The sequence below is a fragment of the Astyanax mexicanus genome, chromosome 1 (genome assembly GCF_023375975.1).
Source record: "Astyanax mexicanus isolate ESR-SI-001 chromosome 1, AstMex3_surface, whole genome shotgun sequence".
Lineage (NCBI taxonomy): Eukaryota > Metazoa > Chordata > Actinopteri > Characiformes > Acestrorhamphidae > Astyanax > Astyanax mexicanus.
Window position 1 is genome coordinate 92496551 of NC_064408.1, and position 19781 is coordinate 92516331.

The 19781-nt window shown below is 37.1% G+C and overlaps 1 protein-coding gene across 2 annotated transcripts in view; it reads right to left on the bottom strand.

Annotated features, from left to right (window-relative positions):
* The window catches only part of cntnap2a (contactin associated protein 2a), a 723644-nt gene that overhangs the window by 17873 nt on the left and 685990 nt on the right, over positions 1-19781 (bottom strand). For both annotated transcript variants that reach the window (XM_022683450.2, XM_049485717.1), the window contains one exon: positions 17495-17588. In XM_022683450.2, the coding sequence (XP_022539171.2) occupies positions 17495-17588 (94 nt within the window). The remainder of the gene's footprint in view (positions 1-17494; positions 17589-19781) is intronic.

A 19781-nucleotide genomic window follows, 5' to 3' on the forward strand; every position in this document is an offset into this window, starting at 1 on the left:
TTTTAGGTCTAACAGCATACAGTGGTTGTGCTGCTGTTCTTATTTTGCTTCATTATTTGCTTATGATGTGTTGTTCTGCAATTGCATTTTAAACATGTTTGCCCTGCTGTCTGCTGATTGCCTTTATTTTTATTGGTTTATGATCCAATCCCTTCATATCTAATCTAACTCTGCTTTCTCAATAAATGGATGCAGAACTCTTGAGGGTATTTCTTTAAAGTATATTTCTCCGTAAAATAACCTTAACTCTAGACAGACCAGCGTCTGTTTTATTATAAGCTCCAGTGCACTGTGATTACAGCATGTTTCTACAGTGCCATTAGCCACTAATTTACTTATATATAATTGTACTACTTTCACAATTTGTCATTGTCTGCCAGCCTCAGCACATAATTCTGCTGATGGTGAGAAATGAAGCTGTGGGTGCCTCTGCAGACTGCTGCCTGTGTGGCAGTGAAGTAAAGGTATATGAAGAGGCGTAAGGATGTTGAGTGTGTTCTCATTACGGCTGTACAGAGGCATGCTAAATTTGTTCAAGTGGTTGTACTCAGTTTTCTATAGGGAAAGTCAACTATGGCAATTTCAAAAGCTTTATAAAAAAAACTTTGTTGAAACAATGAGTGGTCACTGGCTCCTCTAAGCACATGCCTAAGCAACACCCTGAAAATTAAAACAGTTAATAGAAAGAAGAAAAAAAAAGCTTACTTTATGGCATTTGCAATTAATAAAATCAGGAAAAAATAGTAGTCTAAGTATCAACAAACATGGGTGAGTGGCTAATATTAATGATTAGTGAATCCTTTGAGTTGTACATGTCCCTACACTTATATAGGAATAACAGAAGAGAGACCAGAATCAGAGCTTTCTGATTCTGTTGTTTCTACAGATGCTGTAGCCATACCACACACCAAAACACTGGTCTCAGACACGTTGTGTTTAAGAAAATTATAATTATTGTCCAAAACTGAGACTGAAAAAAATGAAACATGCCTAAAAGCTGAATACCAAACAGTTTTTCACTAGTTTGGATTAATTTAGCCACTTTTCATCACCATCGCATAACCTGAATAGCCTTAATGTGTTTTTTTCCTTTTAAAGAAAAATCTATTACAAATGTACAATTTAAAAATATTTATTGAACACTGGACATTTGTAACATTCCTGCTGGTTGTGATTTGATTATGTCATCAAAAGTCATTCTTTGGTATAATTATTGTATTTTTTTTTTTACCATTATTTGTCATTTTTAGACCAATAATTTTAGTTGCTGAATATGTTTAAAGAATTCCTCACAAATATACTCACTGGTCAACACCTCCCTTGTGCTCCCTCCCACTAACTGGCCTCTTTATAACAAACTTCAACATTCTGCTTCCTCCCACTGGCCACTTTATTAGAAACACTTCCCTCGCATGTTCTTTCTATAGATCTAAAATTACAGACTGCAGTCTCTTCATTGTTGCTTCACAGCAGGGAGATATGCAGCCAGAAGTAGTGCTCATAAAGTACTGCAGTGTGAACCCCCCAGAAAAAAAGGTGTGGCCTCCTAGAGAAAATAAACCCAGAGACTCTAGCAGCCTCCTGCTGTCTGCACACTGCTACACTGCCTCACAGACGAGACTCAGACACACAGAGAATTATAATTCAACCTTTTCAGAGCTCTTTTGTTGCAAGGCTGGAAAGCGTGCCTTGCTACAGATGTATCGGGCATGTGGAGGGATTTGCCAGTTTGATAGAAACAAGACCAGCTTTGTACACCCATTTTATATCCATTATATCAGACATGCCTGCAGGTTTACAGGTGCATATTGCAAACAGATCTGCCTTATCTACCATTGTTTTAGTACTGAGCCCATCACACCCTCCAATAAAGCCATTCTTAGTTATTTGTGTGCCATTAAATTAACTGTTTTCGTAGTAAGAATGTTTGATTTATGAGTAGAAATTCCAGAATTGATGACTGTAGTATACAGTAGTACTGCTTTAGAGCAGATCAACAACTCACAGTAAGAGCTAGTCAGGCTGAGGTATGGGATAACACAGGGATAGTTTAACACACTGTAACTGTAACTAAAACCCAAAAAAGACAATAAGAGAACACTGTTCCCTCCTACAAAGATACAGGTTAACATACAACATATATGATGTAAGAAAAATATTTTGATCAGATCATATTTTTGTGTATTTAGTTTGGAAAGCACATCTGGTTCAAATAGCATCTAACTGTTCTGAGTTGATTGTGTTAGTATAGATTCTCCAGACTTTTAGTGACTGTTACAACTTTGCTTACTGAATGTACATACATTATGATTCATCGAAACTAGAGAAAGATTGTGTAGGACGACCACACTCCCTAAACCCAACTGGGTTGGATGGTTGATTTGGGATGAGTTGCTGCATAGTGTGACGAAAAAACAGCAACTATTGTTCAGCACCTCCAGAAACTCATTGGGTTAGTATGGATTCTCCAGACTTTAAGTGACTGTTACAACTTTGCTTACTGCTGAATTGTGTATGAGTGTAAATGCAGCATGAGTCAGCGAAACTAGAGAAAGGGACTTTAAAAGTGTCAGCTCATTCAGCATCTATTGATGTCTATACTACCTCCTCCTCAGTGGAGCTCTTTCCTCTGTTTAGCCAATGATCTGTCTGCAGTAAAAGCTGATGCTTTAAAAGGACTAACAGTGACTGACAGACATGCAGTGAGAAGCTGTATAGTGAAGAAACAACTGGATTTAGATCTGATTCATTTATTTCATTTCGACTGCTTATCTTCATTATGCAAGTGGATTTTTGGATTAGTACAGTGGGTGTTAGCTCAGGGAACGGCTTGGGAACGCACACACCTGTATACGTTAAACATACATCAGCCTGCTCATCACCAGGTGTGAAGATGTGAATTATTGTTATTAAATGCTTTACAGAAGGCATTACCACTCGCAGTGGACAGCTCAGTAGGGGGCCCCAGACGCATATTCCACAGGACAATGCAGCATTCTTTAGCTTGCACAGACACGGCAAAAGTCATGGGACACAATACTAGTTCCTGTTCCTTGATATTGAGCATGTTCTTTTACATTCCCTACACATTCATACTGTATAAATGGCTGCCTTGTATCGAGCCTTACTCACTAAACAATCTGGGTTGAGACACTCCTTTTAACCTCTGTGAGAATGGGCGGGGCTAAACTGATGTAGGCTGAACAGATGGACATTTGAAAGTGTATATTTTTACCATATACAATAGCAGTCCAAAGTTTGGACATGCCTTCTCACTCAATGTTTTTCTTTATTTGTTTATTTAATTCATTTATAATTTATAATATATAATAATATAATTTATAATCTACATGTGCAAACTTTTGACTGATGTCAAATGCTGTGTGTCAATTGCAGTGTGAGACACTGCGTGGCAAATGATGGTTGCTAAAGCTAACCTCAGTTGTCATCGATGAAACTGTGCTTAAAATAGGCTAAACACCACACTGCATGCTTGTTTCAAAGCAAGGCTTTGAATCCTGTTTTAAACAGCATTTGAACAGGGACTTTTGTTTGAGATCATTTTCAAGGTACTGTACACACACGCAAGCACACACAGAATATATATATAAATCTGCCCAGAATGACTTCTTCTCTCCTACAGAAGACCTGAATGAATCATCCTCCTCTTCACCTCCACATATGGACGATAAGCCTCCTAGAGCTCCTATAGCACTCTCTAACCTCAGTGCAGAGGACTGAGCTTTATGTAAAAGCCTGGGAGCTGTAAATCAGCTCACACTCACGCCGTTCACAGCTGCTGAACAGGACTTGTGCTCCTGTAATTTTATTAAAGCCTCTAAAATCAGCTCTCAGGTTGTGTTTGATTGTCTGAATGCTGAGGGGAGCAGAGCCATGCTTGATTTATGACTCAGCAGAAGTGCAAGAAATGAGAAACTGAGCAAAAAAATGAAAAAGCAGCAGTGTGTAATCTTCATGAAAAGGGTAAAGACATTCTTCATTTAAAACAAGCCTTTGCTGCAGTTGTACAGTTACTACGTTTAAATACTGTGCAGATAGATTACTGCATCCATTTTGTAAAATCTGATTCTTTATCAAAATTCTTAATTAAACAAACCACACAAAACTTTACAGTCTGAAAAACTATGCATTTTTTGTGGTAGCCAAAATCTGGAGCACACCTGCAAAATGAGTTGGAGGAATAGTGGCCTTTTACTTCTAACAAAACTGGTGTTTTCATGTGTTCTGTATGAACTAAAATTTATTTTGGTTTATTTCTGGCAGTTCCTTTAACTTGACTTTATCTTGAACTAATTTTTGTATGCTAACTTGTATGTTTAAGGTCATTGTCTTGCTGCAGGACCCACTTACAATTTGTTTAGGGATAGATGCCATGCCATTCTCCAATAGAATTAGCTGATATAATACAGAATTCACTGATCTATTAATAATATGAAGTCATGCTGGACCTGGACCAACAAAACAGTCCCAAACCATTACTGCCTCATGCTTAATAGTTGCGATTAAGTTTTTTTTTATTATATACCACTCTTCATTTAAAACAAAAAGTACCATTTTAGACTCATCTGTTCACAGAACATTCTTCTAAAATGCTTCTGGCTAACCAATGAGGTCTGAAGCAAATTTCAGATTTGCAGCAGTGCTTTTTATGTATTGGTTTGTCCTTGCTCTTTCCTGCTATGTGTACCCTTCTAATGATGGCTGGCATTACTCAATGCAAAAGAGACATGTAGGTTATTAGATCTTTGTGGCTCTCTGTAATACTATTCGCTTTGCCCTTGAAGTGATTTCTAATGGACGATCTCTCCTTATAAGGGTCTTCATTCGTATTGTGTATGTGCCTTATCATAGATTGGGGAAGGAAACCACTTTAGAATAAACTTTTCCAGCTTGGGGAGTTTCAATTACTCTTCTTCTAAAGTCTACAGGAATCTACTTTGTTTAAATAATGGGAACACATCCATGGACCTCAACAGTTTATGTTTTTCAAATAATGGAGGACTTGCTAAACACACCTCTGACTGCAAACAATAAAATCACATTTGTGTTGAAGTAGTTGCTTTAACATACAAACTATTTCAATAGCTTAAGTGATAATATTAACACTTTGTTTGATAATTCAAATGAATGTATTCCAAGTAGTATCTCAACACTCCTATAAGCATAAATCCTTACAATATACCCTGACCTGTGCAGGACTTTCTCAGCTATCTCTGTGTGTGCAGTGTTTCAGTTTGCATATAGTGCAGACTGCTTGGTAAAATGTCAAAACAAAAAAGAGGCTGCATTTGATCAAATGCTGTCACAGAAGGACAGAAAGAAGAACAGAGACTTTATTATTCCAGCACAAAAACATTCGTAACCTTGTTGTCTTTAGGAGTACAGAAAAAGGAAATGGTCTTATATTTCTCAAGCTGTTTATCTGAGCAATTAGTGTTTTTCTTTGCTTAGAAACACATAATATTTAATTTAGCAAATTTAGAAAATTTGGTGTGAGCAATGGGATCACTAAGGAGACATTTGGACCAAACATTAATGAAAATTCTGTTATTGATGAAGCTGATGAAGATTGTTTTGTTCTCTTATTAGGCTACAACAAAATGCCTTGCTTATCTTTAGAGCTACTTTTTTAAACAGAAAACCTTTTGACACAAAAATGATTAATGGCAAATAACTACACAAAAACAAATGTGATTATTCACAATTACGCAAGCTGGTGATTAACCACAAATAAATGATAGTAAGTAATGTGATTAAATAGTGTTAACAACACACACCAATGTGATTAATTACGAATTACTAATTAAGTAATTAAGTGACACAATGTACAAACTATATATATTGTAAATATAGTAATACTCTTCATGTATGTAACTGCACACACACAACATGGTGCTGCATATCATTAATATTACCATTAATTTATAGCTGTTGTGAGACATATGACCAGTTTTTGCCTTTGTTCAAATCAGTGATGTACTCTGTTGAAGAAACACAGGCAGACCCACAGCGTGCGTCGTGTGCAGAACTCAGAGTAATCCATCTCCAGGCCGGATGTAACGTGTGAGAAGAGAGATAAAAACAGACAAACTCGCCAAAAGAAATGTATCACTGCTGAGTGAGCGCTTCCCTGTGGAGCTTCTGCTGCTCTCCTGCTTCATTATCTGGCGGGTCGAGACTGTCAGGAGCTTGAAGGGAACTTCAAAGGTGTCCTACATTTCCTGCCCGAAATGCAAAGCAGCGTTTCTTTTTGTTGAATCAAACTTTGTCCAGATGATGTCTACAAGAGACAATTTCCTGCCGTCTCTGTAATGCAGGGGGATGAGCCGTGCTGTTTGAGGCTACTGATGTATTCGGGCCTCCAGAGAAGAAATCTACTTTTTTACATTTAACGTGTGAGTCTGGGCTTTTCCTTCAAGGAATTATCTCTGTTCTATGCAGAGACAAATAACAAAGCCTGTATGTGATCATGTTGACATTTGGATCTACACACACACACACAAAAAAAACGAAACACATTTACGTCTGTAATAAATTTGCTATACAATAGCTTGCCTCATTTGAGTGTTTTAGGTAAGACAGCTTGCTTTCTTGCATCATTATAACCAATTCTTTGCTAATATAATGTGAACAATAGTATTTTGCAAAATAACAAAACTACTTATGGAAAATAAGTATATTTTTACAGAGTAGCAATTAAATTTTCCAGAATGCACACCCCAGTGAGCTGGGATGCAATGTAGCTGTGTTAAAGTGATAAATCACATGTAGTAGAACAGGTAAGTCAAATTTGTGGAACTATAGGGCTAATGTTTTAAATAATGGAAACCAATTAAGGTAATGATAACTGCATGTGTAAATTACTCTGTTGAGTTTTTCAGTAGGGAAACAAAATAAAATGAAACATTTAGCCAAAAGGTCAAATACCAAATATCAAATACGTTTTTGCTGCAGGATTACATTTACCACCTTTATATCAATTAAATACTGTAAATGTATGTTGATCTTGCTTTTTAAAGATAAAGCATTTGCGAACTACAATATAAAAGCTTTAAAAAAACACTGAACACATTTGAACATCCCAGGAGACATACCAACAAAGCCTAACATTGGTATAAATTATTCAGATTCCTCACTTATTAAGTGATTAATTTTTTTACATTATTTTTGCTCTTTTTGGCATAATAATTTTGGTTAATGAAAATTCAGTGAATCCCTATTTTTCTGTCATGTTATTTTTTAGATGCGCGTATGCGATGTCTAACACAGTCTGATTCACTATTTTCTATAAATGCGGCTTTCTAGATTTGTGTAATTGAGCCAATGCTATGGATAAAACAGAAAACCCACCCTCTAGTTTGGACACAAGGGCACTGAGCTAAAACTGGAAATCAACACAAACTGCCAAGACTTTCTCCATGACTATTTTTGTACAAATAGTTGGCGTTTTTGCACCAGGAGTGGCATATAGTTATCCATAAGCAGTGTGTAAGACTGGTGGAGGAGAACATGCCAAGATGCATGAAAACTGTGATTAAAAAACAGGGTTATTCCACCAAATAATGAACTCATGAATATGAACTTGTTTTCTTTGCAGTATTTGAGGTCTGAAAGCTTTTTTGTTATTTCAGCCATTTCTTGTTTTCTGCAAATAAATATTTTTATTTGGAATTTGGTAGAAATGTCTGTAGTTTATAAAATAAACCACAAAGTTTATTTTACTCAAACATATTTCTATAAATAGCAAAATCAGAGAAACTGATTCACAAACTGAAGCAAACTGAACAAATTAGTTCCAGAGCTGTATCTATTATCTAGACTTATCTTATTTGACATATCTATACCCCAGGTTCTGATATTGATATGGTGAATGGCTGTATAAGTATGTTCTCAGCATTAGAAGAAAGAAGAGGCTATAGTAGTAGCTATAGTAGTAGCAGTAGCAGCAGCAGCAGTAGTATTATTGTCTACCCGGAGCTTCAATAACACGCTCCAACCTTCAGCCTGGCAGCAAACAGAGCTCTGAAAATTACACTGGAGAAAGGATGGAATTGTGATGCGCAGTGTGTCTGAGGCTTGTCTGCAGCACAGCAGCCAGCATGTTTTAGGTTGTTATCTCTGCTCGTTTACAGCAACAGTAGGAGAGGAGAGAATTAGACCACTGAAAACGCTGTGCATTTCTTATTTCTACAGTGCCACAAAAAAGTATTTGCTCTCCTACAGATTATTATTTTTTTTAATCATATTTACAAATTTCAGATTAACAAACCCATTTTAATATAAGACAAATATTAGAACCTAAGTAAATACAAAAAGCTGTTTTAAATAATAATTTTATTTATTAAGCGAAAACTGGATTCAAACCAACTTGGCAATATGTAAAAAAGTATTTAACATAATTTTATGTGACAAAAAGACCCTTCAAGACCTGTAAATTAAAATAATAGTTTAGGGAAAGGTTAAATGGACATGATCAAGCACTGACCTCAGATGCATTTGTATTTTTTTTTATGAGATTGGAAATAGTCTAAAGCCCAATTGGGTTATGATATTTTACTACATGATATCTATTAAATTTTAAAACAGATTCAGAATAAATTACTGGAATGGGAGTAACTACTTCATTTATGTACTGCTGTCATCTAAAATAATAACAATAATCTACTTTGTAATAAAATTTCAATATGTTATTTTTATTACATGAATATTGGCTGTAGTCTACATTACACAATGACTTACCCACATATTGATTCACATGGGACAAATCTACCCTTAATATGTATATGGATTATACAGAGTAATGGTTTAATCAAAGTTCTGTCCCTCACACTGTGTCTATCATCAGAGGAACCCAACGCAGCCCTCTGGAAGCCTAATCTATTCATCCATTTAATTAGCAGAGTTACTTCCCTGTAATTAGCACAGTTTGCTCAGTTTACTGGGCAGCTTTTGCAGACAGGTCACTGCTGAGAGCGCTGCTTTATCCTTAATGAGATTATAAAGGCCAAGCACCTGCTTTTAATCACGACTGCTGACCCTTGGGGGTGTAACGTAAACTAAATGATGGGATGCCTCAAAGCCCCTGTGTAAACTGAGTTAAATCCTGTGCTTTATAGAGGATCAGATGTGGTGTAAGTATAGTCAGAGGATAAAATGTCTATTACATTTTTTGTTCCTTCTTTAGTGCAGTTAAATTATTCATAACAGTAATTAAAGAATCATACTGCAACATTATATCTTAATAATCTTACTTCATTTTTTTATATTTTTTTATTAAGATGATTTTTTTCTACTGTGAATTCTATTGGCAGATCACTTTGCTGTTTTTAATCACTGACATGCCAGACATCACCACACCTTATTCATTTCTAGAAGAGAAAATAACTTCCCAATATTACAATTACAATAAGAATAAAAAAAAATACAATAAGAATAATATAACTGAATAAGTTATGTTTGATAAAAGAGAAGAAAAATTCTGTAAGAAATGCAAGAAATGTGCTCATTCTTGAAACTACATAAAATATTTCACCCAATTCCACTGCTGCTGCTTTTGTGCAGAACTCGTGCTGTCAGGTAAAAGGGCTCGGTATTGATCTGACTGGCTCCTGCTGACGAAACAAATCGATTGGCTCCAGTGGCAGGGAAGAGGAGAGAGAGAGAGAGAACGAAACAGATAGAGGGAAAAGAAAGAGAGAGAGAAGAGAGAGAGACCCTTCAGTATTGACTCTGCAGTCTTTGTAACCTGACTGTCTGACCAGCAGCCTCAGATACGCACTACATCTTTACACAGAGCCAGTGTGCTGTTTCAGGGCTTTCAGTGAGGACCAGTTGGAACAATGCAGGCAGAAGCAACGGGTGGTGCGCAAGATGCTCATCAGTCAAGGAGGCGAGAGGGTTTGCGGGATTGTTCCTCATATTTGCTATGCAGTAGACAGTAAAGAAAAATGTTACTGTTACATATTAAAAAATGCATATGCACATTTACCATAAAAACTATCATTTTGAACTATGTAATTTGAGGGGAAGTATACAACAGACATCCTGGATCTATTGCTAATTAGGGGTGCACAATATTGAAAAAAACTGACATTGCAAAGTTTTTTTTTCAGTGATATACATCGCGAAATTACATAATGCAGGACCGTAAACAGCACCATCCCCGCCCCCACTCGCGTGCTGTCTCACGACAGAGATCCAGACCTACCGAGAGCTGAGTCAGCGCTTTAGAGTCAGCCAAGCACTCAAAACTCGAGGAAAACAGCAAAACAACAATAATTAAGCATTTAAATGCCATTTTAAAAGGTAAATCTAAACTTTTTTACTGGGATTAAAAGTTTGATTCCGGCTGTAACTGGAAATATCTGCGCAAAACTGTGCGGAACTGAGGTGCACAGCTTTCGACAGGCTGTTTGCTGCTGCTTAAAAGTACAGGTCCATGTGGAGGCTACGCGTTTACCTCGTGTTTTGCTCAGATCAGATTTGACTATCTTGACGGTTCATATTCACAAGTGTAAGTGAGCTGATCTGTGTGTAATGTGAACAAATCCATCCCTAAAATGCCTCATGTGCGCACATAGATACGTGTATAAACATTGCCTTCTTCACAAACAACAAAAAATGTCTGAGAAGGGACTCGTAGCTTTATAAAGGGAAATAAATGCATTAGCAGCTTATATGTTGAGCATCTTTTGCTGAAGTGGAGAGTAAACAGCTGGTCTGAAGTACATGCTCAGGTCGAGGAGGAGAAAAAATGCCAAGCGGCTTGCTTTTGCTGTTTTTGCAGCTATAGCTGCACAGCTGCACCAAGAGATGTGTGGGTATGAGAGAGAAGCACGTAGCACATGCGTGAAAGCAAAAAGACGCATGAATTCTGATTTCAGCATTCACATTCATGTCGCATGTCCATGGATCGAATAAGTACCCGATTTAGGACCACATATGAAAGTGACTCAAATTTTCGGATTTGGCACGTTCACACAGCCATGAAAAAATCAGATCCGAGCCACAATGAGCAAAAAATTTGACTTGAGTCAATTCAGCCTGGTAATGTAAATGTGGACAAAGTGAATCAAGGGATCAATTGAATTATATATGAAGACCACGATGCATTCATTCTCCCTTTCACTCTGAAACTTTCCACTGATTTCTGTAATAACTCAATAACACAATAATGTACTTTTACTTTCAGTATGTGAGTACTTAATTTTAGAATAATACGGAATTTACAATAGTACATAAACTGTAGAATACTTTAATACTTCTTAAGTCTGAGTCTCTAGTTCTTTCAGACATCCCAAGTTGCAAAAATGAATTTTAGGGAGGTACCTCTGGACCCCGGATTCTTTGTTGAGAACAGGCCAATCAGCACATGAGGGGAGCACCTTTTTCTCCCTCTCTTTCCCCAAACGCAATCTGACTTGCGGTCATCAGGGAGTTTTTATTGATATGCAACTTCCGGGGATGTCTTTATACATGTCTATTAAATACAGAGCTGTCAAAAATAAAATAATAATGTTCAGCTTCATGTAAAAATATGTTCTTAATATTTACCAGTACATTTTTCATCAGCAAATATATTACATTACCGGTAAACTAATGTAACCTGTAACATCACCTAATGTTTTGGCTGTTGGCTGTAAGTTTAATGCTTGGACAATTCTATTTTGCTCTTAGACTAAATGATGAGACTGAATAATGATGTTTAGGCAGCAGGATGTCTGATAAAATGCAACTATTTTACCATGTGTCTATACCATAAAATCTAACAATACACATAATATGCTCGCCATTCTTGCTATAATATGAGATACGGGCACTAGTGTACCCAAGCCCAGTACGCAAGTGCCAATATCTCACATTATAGCACTCCCTCGAGTGCACCATTGCTTAATTACCTGTGAAATATGTCGCAAAAAGGATCACTACAACTGAACAACGGAAAAAAAACTAACAGTAATACAATGCACACTATGTAGACTACATCTGCAGACAATAGACACACCATTTATCTTTCCTGTCCCACTTCCCTCCTGTGATCTTGTTCATGGCTTGTAGACACAGAAAGGAGAAGAATGACCTTGAGGACGTTCTACAGCTCTAGATGCACCTCACTGCAGCTAACTGGCACCCTGACAGGCATCTGAATGTTATCTGAGTGTTATCTGATGGGGTGTGAGGACGATCAGGACACACAGTGAGGGGAGAAGCTATTCAGCTCACAAAGGCCGACTTCAGTCTGAGTTTGGATCATAAAATGCTATTGATTGGATTACGTCCGAGTAGCAGAAATTCAGCAGATGATCCAGGACTACAGCTGCCTTATTAAACAGACAGGATGACGGATGTTCTCTCACAGACTCAGATGGCATAATTTATTAAAATCCTGGCCGCCTTTCTGAAGCAGGGAAAGTAAAAGAGATAAGGAATACAACTGAAAAAGTCTTGGATAAAAAATGCAACTATATTCATACCCTTTTTGATGTTTTGCAGAACAACATAGTTCTTCACTGGGATTTTAGTAAAGCTAATGATTCGAGAGGACTAGAGATGCACTAATTAGTTCTCGGTTTTTCAGTTCCAATACTATTACGATACAGACATTTTGGTTAGTAATTTATAGCATTCTGATACCTTGTTAAATTAAATCAGTCATATATCTCACCATGTGGGAGAGACCTAAGGCATCAGGATTGGATTAAACATTACTTTACAAAATTAAATAAACACAAATATAAATACTCAGTGGCAGAGACTGGAGGACACTACACCTGCATTGGATGGCTACTTCTGGCATTTTCAACTGTAATTTAATTTCTGCAAACATACTGTTTTTATCTGTTATTCCGAGCTGGATTATTTGCTGATAGCTTCTGACAGGCAGAAGGAAATGCCCTGAAAAGGTAAGGCAAGTCTTACCTTTTGCTATGACACGTGAATTATGTCTATAACCTGGATTTTGAAATCTAGCGTAGCAGCCTCTAATAGCCTAGAGCGCAGTCAGGCTTCCTTAATTATTACTCTATATAACAGGTGGTGGTTTCTTGATTAGGGTGATCAGGTGATGCCTCACCAAAGCGTGACAGGGAGGAAAAAGTTTCCAGCACATTAAACCAGTGTTAAAACTAGCTGTGACTGTTCTCTACAGCCAGTCCTGCCTCTGAATATCTTAGACCAATCAGAGGTGAGTTGTTTTCCCCACGGTACCGACTCTTTTGAGGCGATTTGCAACAGTTAAAAAAAAAAAAAAAAAACGCAACACAAACACAAATCGCTCTCATTCACACCTATGTTAATTGAATCACATGCAACTTGGGGGGTGTTTGTAGCATGTCCTCTTTTCCTAAAGACTGTTTTACGATGTATTGCTCTGCACTGGAGCAGACTCATGACATTTTATTATAACTAGGGCGGTCAACGTTAAAGCGTTAATGGAAGTGATTAATTTGGAATTAGAAACGCGTTATTTTTTTTCAAGCAAATAAATTACACCACCAAGTTTGACCCCAACTTCTGTCATAATCTGTGCTGCTCCCACACTGCTGGTCAACCTGGCACTCATAGACCTGTTTTGCTGTGTCATGGACTGCCCAATGCTGCTGGTGGTCATGTTGTGGGCGTGGGGATGCCCGGACAACCTCGGACTCGCTCTGTGAGCGTGCAGCCTGCCTGCTGCTCGTTGAGTATTACGTGTATTTTAATTGACACCACTAATATAAATATAATTCCATTTTACATTTCTTACATTCATTCTTTTATTTTCATTTAAACATTCACTATAAAACTGCGTCTTAAGAAGCACAAGTGTGATTAATCGCAGTTAATCACAGAATATTATCGTGATTAATTAGATAAAAAATTGTAATTGACTGATACCACTAATTATAACGTGCTTAACATGACCAGAGAAAGAAAATAACAGTGTAAAAATGGCCTATTCTGATGTCAGGATGACTTCAAAGTTGGAGACAAAACTTGAACATCAACAGGTCAGCAAGGCAGGACGTTGTTAGAGCAGCTGTGTGATTATAAAAGGCTGAGTGGACACTGCCTCCAGCGCAGCGTGTAGGAGAGAGTGTGTTTTATTCATGAGCTGGAGATGCTCATGCGTAAATCATGGAAGTGACAGGTAGGGCAGTGTATCAGAGCGCAGGCAGTGAGCCATGAATCAGGAGAAACCTCCCGGGACCCAGAGAGACCACCACACATGCCTGGATGTCTCAGCCACTGCTGTGAAGGTCAGGGGCCCGTGGAACAGCAGATTTCAATCTAACCCTTTAGAGAGGTGGGTGTGGGGTCTCTGTAAGACAAATAGTCCTGATGAACTGTATTAATGAGTTCTATTTTTCACACAAAGGCAAAGCAGAAAGAGAAGGGTTCTACTGAATATCATTCATAGCATAAAGTAAGAGTCAACACAGCACAGATTTTCCTCTTATTACAAATACATCCCATCAGACATGATGCATCTGCATGTTGAAGCACATAGCAAAGCCAAACCAATTTCCTGGGATCCCAATGGAACCACTAGGCTGTCTAGTCCTGTCCGAATGCTACATGTCAGCCGGCACAGTTTACCTGCTGTAAAAGAAGCTGTGTTCTGCCAGGCTGTAGGTAAGTCATTCTCTAGTGTAGCATGAAGCCTACATACTTTATAAACATGTAGCTGCTAATTTTTTATAAATTAGTAAATACAATTTTTATTTTAAGTTCAAGTGGGCTGTAAGATTGCTCATCCTCATCTATGGAGGAGATGGCAGTGTGTAAATTAAGTAGCCACTCCCATTTTTCATATATATATATATATTCTTAAGCCCATTTCACAGTACATGTTTCTTTAAATGATTGCAACCAATCAGATTGGTCAAAATAATATGAAAGATCAGATCAATAAGGAGTAGAAGTACCTATCAAGCATCATTTGAAGGCAGGACTTCCTATTCTGACACATGGTCACAGGAGCACATGGTGTGAGAAGAATGTAGACTTATTTGCTTCAGTAATCATATTTAAAATGAAACGAACTCTAAATAAAAATTATGTGTATTTGTATGAAGGTGTCAACAAGCATTTTGTCAGGTTTTACGAAAGTTTTTTTTATTTTTCATGTACAGAAATTAAGTTTATCTTTTCGTTGCCTCAGGGCAATGTTGTGCGATAAGGGGTATTTTTCAGGGATGTTTTTGCTAACAATGTGTTTGGATGTTATTACATATGACATATTTTGTGCACAAGCTCTAAAAAAATGTATACATTTATATACACAGTACTAAATGTTAGGACTCACCTTCTCATTCAGTTTTTTTCCTACTTTGTAAATTAATACTGAAGTCATTCAGACTATGAAGGAACACATAAGGTGTTTAACAAACCAAATTAGTTGGCTCTTATCTAGGGAGCTGTTAATCTGAGACTGGTAACTCTGTTGAACTTATTTGCAACAGAGGTAACTCTCCAGTCCTGATGAGAGCCAGTTCCATCATAACATTTTCAAAGGTCTTTCTTCTTAAAATGTTCAGGTTTACTGACTTTCAGTTCTTAAAGTATTTTTTCTTTATTTAGTGGAGTAGTTCTTGCCATAATATGGATTAGAACATTACTCAAATAGAGATAATCACTGTTTACCAACTCTACCTCTTTACAACTTTACAACTGATGCTCTCAAACATATTAAGAGGGCACAAAATTCAAGTAATTAACTCATGACAAGTTCAGCACAGCTGTTAACTGAAAGCCATTCCAAGTGACTGCCTTGTAAAAATGACTGAGACAATTTACATATGTATATAAATTTAAATATCACACATAAGTGGATTTCTTTATGATCATGAGGGGTTCCCAAAGCTTGTGTCATATTTGCTAAGTAAATGTAATGTGTTAATGAATAGATAATAATCCAAAAAAAGGACACAAATTCAAAAATTCTGTCAAACTGAATGAGGCTAAAAGATGCAACACTGCTCCACAGAATATTATGTGACAAACACTCTATTAAACACGATCACACAGCAGAGCGCTGTCACCACCTAGTGGCAAAAGTGATGCATTACAAGATGTCTGAGGCTGCAGATTAACTCTTAGCAAATATGTTGCCACCAAAAACACAAAAAATCAAACCTTTAATTCTGTAAATCTAAATATCAAAACCTGGTTTGCCTTTTTACTCCCACAAAATGACATACATACATATGCAAGATATCAAGCAGAAGATGCTTTACTTACTTTGAGGCTTATTCAGGTACAGGACTGCACATCAAAATAATGCAACTACCAAGTAATATCCAAAAGTCACAAGCAGTGTCAGTTCATGTCACTGTAATTTAATTTAAGTATGAACTAAAGATTACTTAAAACACAAGATTAAACGAAACTACATTCAACAATTAAACAAAACTGATATATTAACAGCAAATTCCAATAGCCTGTGCAAAGCAATATATTGGTTCTTGTTTAGTTTAAATATAGTTTATTAGTTTAGGTACAATTGTATGTTGTAAATATTTATAAATATATACATATGGTATATATTTTTCTATAATATTTTTCTATAAGCCTGTCTGGGGTCTGTTTTAGCCACTAGTGGAAATGGCAGATCATGTGCTGCTGCTGGATTTTACAGACAGAGCTCATTAGCAGAAATAACTTTTGCATCTTTACAGGTCGTACAGATTTATTAGCTGAGACTAATGACTCTCTAGGTCCATTTACACAACAACAAAAAAAAAACAATGACAATTTTGCTTAGCTTGGATATTCCGAATGGATAAAGAAATCCTGCTCTTAACACCCTAAAACTATCAACATTTCATCTTTTTTTTTTTTTACCTTTGTTCCTTGAAAATACAGTGAGGGAAACACTGGCACAGTTTCCTCTAGGTTGTTTGGACTGGTGTTCTCAAAAATGCTTAGTCGATAATTTACATTTAAGGTTCACAAGGAGAGATTCCATGTAGGTATACTATATGTACATAAATATAAGCCATTCATCATTTTAAAAAGAAGTGTGTCACTCAAAGAAATGTGTCACTTCTTTTTAAAATGAAGAATAGCTTATATTTATGTACATATAGTATACCTACATGGAATCTCTCCTTGTGAACCTTAAATGTAAATTATCGACAAAGTATTTTTGAGAACTGTCCCAGTGTTTACCTCACTTCCGTGTCCACATCTTTAACAAAGGTTTTATAAGAATGTGTAAATATGTTTGGCCAGTCCATAGGGCAAAGGTCACAGAAGAGAATTGGATGCTGGGAAAATAAATTCCCCATTAATCTAACCAGAGTGAACAACATAAAGACTTTCACTCAAAGCTCAGGAAATCAGTAAATGTTAGAAAATATTCAGGTCTCTCTCTCTATCTCAGACACACACACACACACACACACACACACACACACACAGCTACACCAGCCTGCAGCGGTGGTCAGCTGAGTCAAAGCTTGAAGTGCTTGAAAAAAGACACATTACTTACCAAAGACCTTTCCCAGGAATAGTGTCTTCACCAGGTTGAACTGAGTGTCTGAGGCTTCAGGAAGAGTGTAACTGACTGAGGGATAGTGGTCCAACTATGAGAAACACACACACACACAAATGCAAACATTAGGCTACAAACTGTATATTTGAATAACAAACAACAACATAAACTCGCTGAGAACTGAGAAATATAACTGGTCCTGTGGTCTGAAACTAATTCCAACTCAACAGCAATTGAAACTGAGTGTAATGCAGAGATGTCTCCCCCTGCTGGCTAATTTGCGGAAATAATTTATTTTTTCTCCTGGTCTGTGTTTGAGCGCCATCTGCTGGAATACTGGTAACTTACACTGGTCAAAACACAGGCTCAGCACAGACCATAAATAGTGACATCTTGTGCTGCTTTGAATCTACCGCAACTGTGACTTTTAATCAATGCAACGAATAAAACGAAGTAAAATGACTTAATACCAAACTAGATGCTGCATATAAATATGTCTTCACTACTGTAAAAGCATACAGTGCTACCTGGTAGGTTCACTGTGAATTTAGAGACTATATCAGGTCATTCACTCAGGTGATTACCAGTGTGGTAAGTCAGCTGTTACTCTTTCTCTCAATCTGACTGGTGTTTTAAGCTTGGATCATTTTGCCTTATTATGTCTGTATCTATAAAATACAGTCATCAATACAGAATAAGACCAATACGATTGATTATAATGTACCAAATGTAGTTATTATTTTAAAGTTGACATAATTTGCACATTATTATACAACCCCAAAACATAAAAGGTTGGGGCAGCATGAAAAACACAAACAAAAATTAAGTACAGTTTCTAACCTTTCATTTCACTTTTATTGGATTGCAGACAGTATGAACCCAAGATATATCATACCTTGTCAACAAAAACAGGAAACAACCAACTTATGATGCTTTTAAAGAGGAAATGATTATAATCATGATTTGGTACAAAATCAGTATCAGAGCAAATACAGGCAGAGAATCTCCAGTTTGTTACAAACGAATGAGAAAATTATTAAAATGTTTAAAAACAATGTTCCTCACAGGTTACTTGAATATTCATTAACATAATTATTTAATCATTTATATTCCTCTATATATGTAATAATGTGTTCATTCTGTGCAAATATTTGTTTTGTAAATACGCTGTTGACACAAAAAGTATGTTATACTGATATTCGCCCAGAGACGTTACTGGATGGTTAAATTGTGGATGTTACTGGATGGCTTTGACGAGACCCTCTGAATCAAGTAGATTCCAGTCACTACCTGCATCTGCATCTATGACTAAAAGTTAAATAAAACAGACATATTTGTACAACTGTTTGTACAATTTGCTGTTATATCTTTGCCACTGTGTGACGTGACGTGTGCTGGATCAGGTGTGATGGATCGCAATAGGGTGTGGAAATGGTTTATGTTTATACCTCTCCTCCAACCACAATCATATTCACTCTATCCGGATGGAGAGATTTTTCTGGATTGTTTTTTTTTTACGACGAGAAGCCAAAAATGAAAACAAGCTGAACTTAAATAGGTAAAAAAGCAGAAAGTTCTGATAATTGTGTGAAAATGTAAGTAGTATAAAATAAGTATTAAATTAAGTATTTGTACTTCGGTACTTGACACTTCTGCAATTCAGACAACTGTACAAGTGTGTCGGTTTTCTCTAACACACACACACACACACACACACACACACACACACACACACACACACACACACAAACAGACACAAACAGCCCCTTCATTTCCTGACAACATTAATTACCCCATTGTTACTGATTCTCCTGCACTCCTAAATTAGCGTGTGAGACGTCTCGGCCCTGGTATTAAAAAAATCATTTCCGCCAAATTACTTTTTGGGCTTGAAGATATGAGTCCCCGCTCTCGCGTGTCCCCTTTGTGAGTGAAGGAGCGGCTCTCCTCTCGCGGAGGACTGCATGAATACAAATCAGCTGCTGAGGGATTGCGAGCGCGAGACCTAACACAAAGGCCTTTACGCCTCTGCGTCTCAGTGCTAATCCGTTCCGCTGATGTGTCAGATTGATAAATGTGATGCTGTTTATTCCTCACGCTCCCAGGAGCGCTCGGGGTGTCTACACTGTCCAGAATACAGCAGACAAATATACCCCCCCCATTAGTGACCCAATCCCAGACATGATCTAATTCTCACCACCGTCTCTCTGGAGACCTCTGTCAAACAGGTTAGTGTGCTGCCACAGTCTCAGCATAATGTGACCAAATTAAATTGCTTTCAGCT